The sequence below is a fragment of the Podarcis filfolensis genome (genome assembly GCF_964270895.1).
Source record: "Podarcis filfolensis genome assembly, chromosome: 8".
NCBI classification, from domain to species: domain Eukaryota; kingdom Metazoa; phylum Chordata; class Lepidosauria; order Squamata; family Lacertidae; genus Podarcis; species Podarcis filfolensis.
The window spans coordinates 78,288,300-78,297,936 of record NC_139611.1 but is presented as its reverse complement, the minus strand read 5'-3'; the positions used below and the strand labels follow the sequence as shown (position 1 = coordinate 78,297,936).

The 9,637-nt window shown below is 42.9% G+C and overlaps 1 protein-coding gene across 1 annotated transcript; it reads left to right on the top strand.

Moving 5' to 3' along the window:
* The first annotated feature begins 392 nt into the window (after positions 1 to 392).
* On the top strand, positions 393 to 9,229 carry LOC310769025 (phospholipase A2 inhibitor NAI-like). Its single transcript, XM_083628066.1, has 5 exons — positions 393 to 538; positions 1,582 to 1,704; positions 4,037 to 4,189; positions 8,250 to 8,396; positions 8,911 to 9,229. Exons 1-5 carry the CDS (start codon positions 487 to 489, stop codon positions 9,087 to 9,089), a joined length of 654 nt encoding a protein of 217 aa, XP_083484192.1. The 5' UTR covers positions 393 to 486; the 3' UTR covers positions 9,090 to 9,229.
* The last annotated feature ends 408 nt before the right edge of the window (positions 9,230 to 9,637 follow it).

Below are 9,637 nucleotides of genomic sequence, written 5' to 3'. Positions count from 1 at the left end.
TACCCCAAACAAGTGCATTTAATGGGAGTGAGGGGATCCGGGTCACTGTGCATTTTATTACTGTACCACAAAGGAAACTGTGGACAGACATTTGTCCCCCTTTCAAAAAAGTTCATACTGTCAGGGACACTGCCTTGGCTTCCAGAAAGCTAATCCAATTTCAGTGCTGTAACCTGATGGACTCGTTTCCCCACATCCAGGGTTTAGAAATTGAGGCTGGCACAGATTAGGAGGGACGTGTCCTTGGAGTTATTGGAAGGGGGAAGAGATTTAATTGGTTTTCAACACTGTGCTTTACATTATGGTATAGCATGATTAGAATTCTAGCAATTTATGACACTGTGCTGAATCCATTGTTCCGGGGTGCTGGCAAAGTGCTCCTTGCAATCCTCTATAAATTCCTCCAACTAAGCCTCTTCATGCATCAGTTCCTTGCTTGTCCCAGTGCTGTTCTCGAACGCCTTCCTGCCTCTTCAGCTCTCTAGAATGATGAAGACACTCCTGATCTCCTGCCTCCTCTTGGTCCTGCTTCCTCCAGGTGAGCAGAACCACAGCCGCTGGGCTGTTCGTCATGTTTCCAGGAAGGAACGAAGCGGGGGGGGGGGATCAGACATTAAAGCAGGATGAGGAAGGAACCAGGACTTGTGGTTCCTTTGAAAGGGAGAGGAATAAAGCACAAGGCCAGATTACAAAGGATTTTCAATGATATATTGTTTTGTTCCCAATATTCAATTTTTATTTAACCAAATGCGTACAGAGAGGTGTGGCATCCCCAAGTACATTGAGGGATCGAGAAAGGCAGTAATTCACTCTTCGGTGAACCAGAATCCTAGCTCATATTTAAAGCAAAGAGTTAAGTTTCTTGCATTTGTAGAAATTTATGATAGGAGACAATGTATAGGCACTATTCTTCTCATATTTTGGAGCGGAATTACCCTGCCCCCCCATGCAAACTTTAAGTTTCCTGGTGTTAAATGCCACCCCAATCTCTGAGTGGAGTCAGGTCACAGGGGTACCAGATGTCCTTACCAGAGTCTGTCATGTTTGCTGGTGCTGATGGGAGTTGTAGTACAACAACTTCGGGAGGGTTAAAGGTTTCCCCACACCTTCTCTACTGGTCCTCTCCCTCAGACTGCAGGAGCCATCTTGGACATCCATTCTCTGGTCTATTCATTTCCCACCCCCATTCAGAGTTTAAGAACTACAGAGGGAATATATATAGAAAGCATTATGTAGCTGAACAATGGTCCATCTAGTCTAGCCTCTTGTTCTTATCATGGGTCCTAAGGGAAGCCCCTAAGAAAGATCTGACTGCAACAGCTCACTTTCTGTGGTTTCCAGTAACTAGTATTCAGACAAATAGTGCCTACAATATTGCAGGGAAAAAAAATATATCGATTGAGGATGGTAACCATGTATGTATCTAGTCTGCTTTTGAAGCTATCCAAGTCAGTGGCCTTTGCTGCCTCTCGTAAGATGAAGTTTGTAGCAGAAAGTGTTGTGTTCATGTACCTTGACGCAGACCTATTCCTCCTGCACAGTTACTAATGTTTTCTAAACCCATTTTCCCCCTGTTTGCAGTGGCATCTCTGACATGTGAGTCTTGTTTCGGTCAAGGAAAAGATTGCACAAATCCCACCACTGAGGAGTGTGACGATTCCAGTGACCAGTCCTGCTTGTCTGCCAGTGGAGTAGGCAAACTGTGTAAGTGAGAAGAACTTTCAACCTCTTTGATCACCAAAACATAAACCACCTGACTCACTTTCTAAGGCCATATCTTAGCCACAAGCCACGGAACATGACTTTTCATAAAGTAGTGTTCTAGGTTCTGCATTGCCTGTAGGAGCAGGGAAGAAACTCAAGTCAGTTCATATTTAAAGGTGTGTTTACTCAATTGGCAGAGCAAAACAAAGCCATCCTTCAGAATCTGCCCTTCTCCCATTTTTGCAATTCAGTTGTCCAGACCAAGTGAAAAATGACCTGCAAGGGAGAGAGCTAGTCTGCCAGGATTCACAGCCAATATAGTCAACAAACATCCTGCCCCCCCAGGGGGGAAACTACTTAAATCAGTATGGCCCTGCAGATGGGGCCTAAGAGTACAAATTACATTCACACTAAATGTTGATGGGGGGGTGGGGGGAGTTGGAAACTGATATGAAAATGTGGAGAAATGAACTTAAAATAAGAAACCAAGAGAAACTGACACTGACATGTTGCCCCTTCCTAATTGCCTGTGGTACATGCTCCCTTTATGAGCTCCACCATCGACTCTCATTGGTCCAGTTACAGGGTGGATTTGGTTTTAGTCACGATTTAAATCAGAAGTCAGTAAGACTTGATTTAATTTTTTTTTTTTACAGAAAGACTCATTCTTACTGGTATAATCTTAATATTTACGAGATGAAGGCTTTGTTTTTGGAATAATAAATTTTCAGAGTAGTTTTTACAGTTATATCAAAAATTACTTATTTGGTTATACTAGTAGAAATACATTGACAGATAATTATGAAATTTTTGTGAGGTTTAATAAATTAACTGTTTATATTTGGACAACTTTTCTGCTGTACTTTATTGGAAGGAAAAAATAATCATTTCATTAATAACAATTTAAACAATTTATTTAACTAAAACAATAACATTATAGCATATGTATCCATGTTTGTTAACTGATGTGGTTAAATGATTTTTTAAGAAATACCTTGGAGGGAGTTATAGCAAACAAGAAAAACTTAAAACAAATCCTTATTTCCTGATGAGGATACCCTTTGGACTATAATGTAACTTAAATAGGTTCTCCAAACAGCTAAAGGTTCTCCATTCCTGACTCACATTCAGCAACTAGATAAAACTGGAGAAATCTCTTTCTGCTCCAAGCAGGGCCTGCTCAACACAATTGGATACCTGAGGCAAACCATGAAATGTTCCCCACCCCACAGACCGGGAAGAAAGGGTGATTGAAGATTAGGCCTGGGCGATTTATTGATATATCACCCCAGGACCGGTATGAGGGGCAGACCGTGATGACAGCTTCACTCAGCAGTAAATCGGAGGGGAAACCCCGCCTATTCTGAGTCCCTCTGCCTCCAGCACCCAGCACGCTGAGGAAAAACTAAACAAGCTGCAGCCTGGAGCTGGAGGCAGAGGGACTCAGGAGGGGTGGCAGTTTCATGAAAGATATATCGCTGAGTGAAATCACTATTGTGTTCTGTCCTTCATACCGGCAGTGGGAGAAACAAGCTGCATGACGAGGCTTATAAAGATTATTCCTCCCTCCCTCCTTCCTTATGACCCGGAAGCTGTACGCCGGCTCCCTCGGCCAATAAAGCGAGATGAGCGTCGCAAACCCAGAGTCTGTCACGACTGCACCTATTGGTCAGGGGTTCCTTTACCTTTTAAACTTGCGATGGGGGAAATCTGAAACCAGCGAGATGAACTGTTTGGAAAGGACTGGAGTAGATTTGTACAAAATAAGAATAGACATTGCAAACATTTTAAAACATTTCAGGATTGATTTAAAATATTTTGTTAGGTTATGATTTGATACCTGTTTATAAATATTCGAAGTAAGTCTTTTAAGTATGGAGATAAAGTAAATAGGGTGATTTAAAAATGCAAAATAAAAGTGATTGCATATGGAAGTCAGGGAGGGGGACAGGAGGAAGTCAAAGCTCAATTTGAGCAAACGTATATGTGATGAAGAAATTTTATTTGGCTCTTATAAAGGAAAAAAGAAATTTTATTAAACATTACATTAAAAAAGAAAAAGGAAGGAGCTCCAAGATCCCTGCAACGAACAACAGGGACATGGGGTGGCTCAAATGGGGGAGAGGAACTGACGAGGAGGTGGCAGATCTTGCCTCCAAGGATCACACCACAGCTTTAAAGGCAGCAGCATCAGGCGATGCTTTTCTTGGTGGTCAGATCACCTGCCCCTCTGGATGCTGGACGATAAGGTGATCGTCAATCCTTGCCTCATGGGTGGACCAGTCCTATCTCCAGGTCTAGTTATTTCCTTTTCCAATTCTTTCTTTTATAGCACTTTTGGGGTCAAGAGTGGTTGTCAAGTCCTGCATCAATACAGAGTTGTGTGATGCAGACTATGCCAGTGTCTCCATAAGCTCATCACTGTACACCCAGATCAAGGTCTCCTGCTGCAAGACAGATATGTGCAACAGCGGACCTCCTGAAAGTAAGTATCATCATCAGGAAAGCTGGTCTCACAAAACTCAAGTAATGAGAGAGGTCAAAGAAAGACAAACAAGTTTTTGGCAGTATCCTGATGTCAGGGACTGGCTAGACAAGGAGGAGTGGTGGCAGCCAGTCGCTCCAGGAGGTGCCTGAGGGTGACAGTAGGAAAGAATATTTCAAATCTGATTCAGATTGGTGGGACAGGGAGGAGCCACTGACAGAGGGAACCAGAAGGGAAGCATTGGAGCCATAGTATGGGGGTGGCGGGAACTAACAGAACAAAACTCAAAATCCCAATAAGAAGATTACTTGAACAACATACAGCATCTATTAGCAGAAGTTACAAGGGAGCATCACAGTTTTACCTTAGTCCTAGAAACACCCCTCCCGTAATTTTACTCACAGTTCCTCTCCTACAGCAGCTTCTGGTATTTGCATCCTATGCTTTCCTCCAAAACGCTTGAGCTCCTGCTCACCATTTTAGCCTCAAAATATCCAGTTAAATAGGTTAAACTGAGAAATGGTTCCTGGCCCCAGGCCACTCAGCAAGTGTCATGGCTACAGTGGAATTTGAACCCTGGTCTCCTAGATTCTAGTCCAACCCTCTAACCACTACACTTCACTGGTTCATTGGTTTCCCGCAGTTCTAGCCCCCAAACCTAGAGTGACCCATTTTCTTTGATGCATTTGCATTTGTAGAGATATTTTTAGTGGGACAGGTCCCTGTCCTTCTTGTATGGGAAGGAACTGATTTCTTTTAGGTTTGCATTCAGGGAATTGATACGTTCAGGTTAAAGCAAATGCTAAGAAAAATGTATTAGATGCAATGGGCTCCAGTGCCACCTAATTACTAAGCTATAGAGGAACACTATCTACACAAAGGGGAGAACCAGGTGGTGCAAAGAATAAAAAGTTTAAAAAATTACATTTGTTGCTCCACTCACTTTCACAACAGGCCCTGCCACTGGCATGTGGCCTTGAGAAGCTTGCCTAGAAGGAAATGTGGCCCTCAATGAAAACAGTTAATATGAAGGTTCAGTCTGTAAGCCCCGGCTAGGCACCTGGCATACACCAGCTGCTGACACAGGCCTGTATCACCATCCTTTTCAAACTAGAGACAGAAGCTAGAGTTGGGATTTGAACCAAGAACCCCAAAGCTGGAAGCTGTGCTGAGCTGGAGCCTGGCTTAGTGAGCTACCATGAATTGCAAACTGAGACCCTCAGGTGCAGAGGAAGATAGGAGTAACAGCACACCAGTCCTGTTCTTTGCTTGGTATCCAATAGTTTGTTCACAGGCTACAATAATGAATGTTTTTAGCTTGATCCAGTGTACCTCGATCTTATCAGGGAATTCTGAAAGCAGATGGTCCTTAAGAGTCGTTTGGAAGCAATCCCACTTAATGGGATCTTGAAGGGCTTGAGTGCTCATTTTGCGCCTTGGTTTCCTTCCCTGAAGCCGGCGTTGAGGTAAAATTTGATAGCCATCATGGAACGTATTAGTTGGTGATCTGTCCAGCAGTTGTTGGCACTCGCCATCGCTCTGGTAAGGAGCACATCATGGCGATCTTTAGCACAGACAATGACATAGTCTAAGAGGTGCCAGTGGTTTGATCAAGGATGCCACCATGAAGTTTTAAATTTATTTTTCTGTCAAAAGAGTGTGTTGGTAATAACAAGGTTGTGCGCTGCACATATTGTCAAATTTAAAATCACCCAGGAGGATGAGTTTATTTTCCTTAGGCGTTTCTGATAGGACTGTATCCAGCTGAGAGTAAATTTTTCTTTAATGCCTTCATTGGCATCCAATGTTGGTGCATAAGCACTTATAATAGCAGCCTATTGGTTTTTGGTGAGCTTTATTTGGGGGGTTGAGAGTCACTCATTATTACTGTTAGAGACTTCTGACAGGAGCTTCACAAGATCGTTTTTGATAACGTGCAAACCCACTCACCACGACAAGGTGATGATCCAGTGAGTGAGAAGGCAGTATGATACCTCTGGATTGGCCGGGCCTTCTACAAAATCCGCAACATGGGCTCCTGTCTTCGCCAACAGAACAGTGCTTTCTAAGAGGATATCTGCATTATTTAACAACATAGAATAGTAAAAGACAAACTGCAGATACAACAAAACCAAAAGCCATTTATCAATAACAAGATTACTTGAACAGCATGCAGCATTCATGAGCAAATATTACAAGGAAGCTTCACAGTTCTACCTTAGTCCTAGAAACATTCCTCACATGATGTTACTCACAGTCCCTCTCCTGCAGCAGCTTCTGATATTTACAAGTCTACTCTTTCCTTCAAAGAGCCCTCATGCTCTCCATTTTAGCCTCAAACACCCATGTAAAATAAGTCAGGCTAAGCGGCAGTGTCTGGCCCCAGGTCACCCAGCAAGTGTTGTGGCTAAAGTACAGATTTGACTTCTGGTCTCCTCCCACCCTTGTTCCTGATGTAGATGTTCACATTCCCTTGTTCCTGATGTAGATCTTCACTCACCCCTCCTTCCTTGGTGGGAGGTGGCACCATTTTGTGGTTCACCTTAGCATTTCCAACACCCTAGTGTAAGCTTTTATTTTAAACACTATAACAACACTAGGACAAAGAATTCTGGGAGTGGTAGTTTCTTAAGGGTGCTGAGGGTTAATTGGAAAACCCCTATTCCCCTCACAGAGCTATGGATTAGCAAACAAACCCCACACAATAGCTCTTATTAGCTCGCATTTTTTCTTAGGTGAAATCATGATTTTACCAAAACTAAGCACATGTTTTCCCCAAAGTGTTTTTTAAGGATAAAACTACTAAGAGCTTTCTTTCTCTTTCCCGCTCTAAGGAAGAGGGCCATTTTGTAGAATTTTATCATCGTTTCTGTGCATCTGTGGCTACCATTTTGTCTCTCAGAATGCCCCCCAATGCTGCTCAGTGCTTTTTTTTATAAGATATTTATTAAGATTTTTTAAGATATTACAATAAAAGAAAAGAAAAGAAAGAACAGATATATAACAAAAATACAGAATAAAAAAAAAATTAAGAACACATAAATTTTCAATTGCTTATTTTCCTTTAACTTGTTTCCCGGACCTCCTCATACCTCCCTTTTTTGTATTCCACCACAAATTATTAGTTCAGCAAATCCTTACCATTATATTATTACCTATTTATAATCCTTTTTTTCATATTCTCTTAAAGCATTACAGCTGGAAACCACTTAATTTCAATCCAACATCATTCTAGCATTCATTGATTTTACAATATTTCTGTAGATAGTCTTTAAATTTCTTCTAATCTTCTTCCACCGACTCTTCTCCCTGGTCTCGGATTCTGCCGGTCATTTCTGCCAATCCCATATAGTCCATCACCTTCATCTGCCATTCTTCCAAAGTGGGTAGATCTTGTGTCTTCCAATACTTTGCAATAAGTATTCTTGCTGCTGTTGTAGCGTACATAAAAAAGTTCTGTCCTTCTTTGACACCAATTGGCCAACAATGCCCAGAAGGAAGGCCTCTGGTTTCTTCAGGAAGGTATACTTAAATACCTTTTTCATTTCATTATAGATCATTTCCCAGAAAGCCTTCATTCTTGGGCACGTCCACCAAAGGTGAAAGAATGTACCTTCAGTTTCTTTGCATTTCCAAGATTTATTATCGAGCAAATGATATATTTTTGCGAGCTTGACTGGGGTCATGTACCACCTGTAAATCATTTTCATAGAATTTTATCATCGTTTCTGTGCATCTGTGGCTACCATTTTATCTCTCAGAATGCCCCCCAGTGCTGCTCAGTGCTAAGTCCAATTGCCTAAAGTGGTATCCCTGTGCTTGAAATGTATGCTGTGAATGTGGCCCCAGTCAGAAATCTCTTGCACCATGCCTTGATGTAGCCCTGGATGAATGGAGCATGTCTGAAGCACTCCGCTTGGAGAAGTGTTGGAAGGTGGTACACATCCATCTTGGAAGGGGAAGCACAATTCCCACCCCTCACGTACAGCAAGTTGTGGTTTGCATCTGCAAAAGAAATACATTGACTAATTGCAATGTTGGTGTGGTGACTGTTTTCCAGTGCCTGAGAGTGAGACAAGGGAGCCCAATAGGCTGCAGTGCCCGAGTTGTATTGCCATCTTTTCAGACAAGTGTGAAGCCAGGAAGAACGTCAGCTGCAGAAATGAGGAGGACCAATGCTTCCACATTGGGGCTCGCATGAAATTCGGTGAGTCTTGCATGATGGAGTGCAGCTAGTGCCCCATCTGTACTACACATTTAAAGCATAGATTTTGTTAAATAAAAATACATCTTTAAATTTGCACTTTAAATTGGGGGGGGAGGGGTAGGATGGAGACCCACAGGCCCAGGGGCCAAAGGCATTCCTCTAGGACTCTCTCTCTCTGGCCTTTGGGATCCACCTTAGTCACACCTCCTCTCCCTAGGCCACACCCCTCACAAGCCCCACTTCATAGCCTACCTGTATGCTTTGGCCTGGCTGGATTGTTGCCCCTGAACTCTTGGTTACCTGGTGGGAGGACAGAGAGGGGGGTTTGAATGTATGTATAAAATAGCCTGCTGTGTAAAGGTGGATTTTACATATGTTTCCACTGGCATGTGGACCTCCCAGAAGGTCACCCAGACTGGAAAAAGGCTCTTGGTCTGAGAAAAGTTGCCCACCCTTCTGTTTGAGGGAGTGGGTTTTGGATTCCAGAAATATATGTGTATGTTTTTCCCAACAGGGGGAGCCAGCATCCCGGGCGCTATCCGAGGCTGTGGAACAGCTAGTTTGTGTGACTACACTCAGGGGTTGATGGAGACTGATCTTGAATCATTAGGAATTGAGATTGCTCAATTAGAGTGCACTGACGCAATGGGTGATGATGCCACAGAAGACACCACCGTTTCGCCTAGGGGTTGAAGAAGGGGTGGTCTCAGCCTGAGGACTCCCAGGCTTTCTTTCTAGAAGTCTAGAAGCTCCTCCTCAAAGACAGGCTGTATTTGACTTTCATGCACAAATGAGGCCATTGAATCATGCCCAAAATAAATATATATGGCAAATCATGTATGTTGTATCATTTTACCAAAAGGAACATTTGTTGGGGAATATAATAGTGCTTGGAGATGGCAGATAGCTTTGGCAGCGGGCAGGGATGACTTTCAGGTCCAATTTGAATCAATAATTAGTCGACTTTGGGTGGTGCATCCCACCCAACAAGTATGCTTGAGTTTTGTGAGATCATCTTTCCTGATGATGATACTTACTTTCAGGAGGTCCGCTGTTACACAAATCTGCCTTGCAGCAGGATATCTTGCTGTGGATGCACATTGATGAGGTTATGGAGGAACTGGCATAGTCTGCATCGCACAACTCTGTATCGATGCAGGACTTGATAACCATTTTTGACCCCAAAAGTGCTATAAAAGAAAAAATTGGAAAAGGAAATAACTAGACCTGGAGATAGGGCT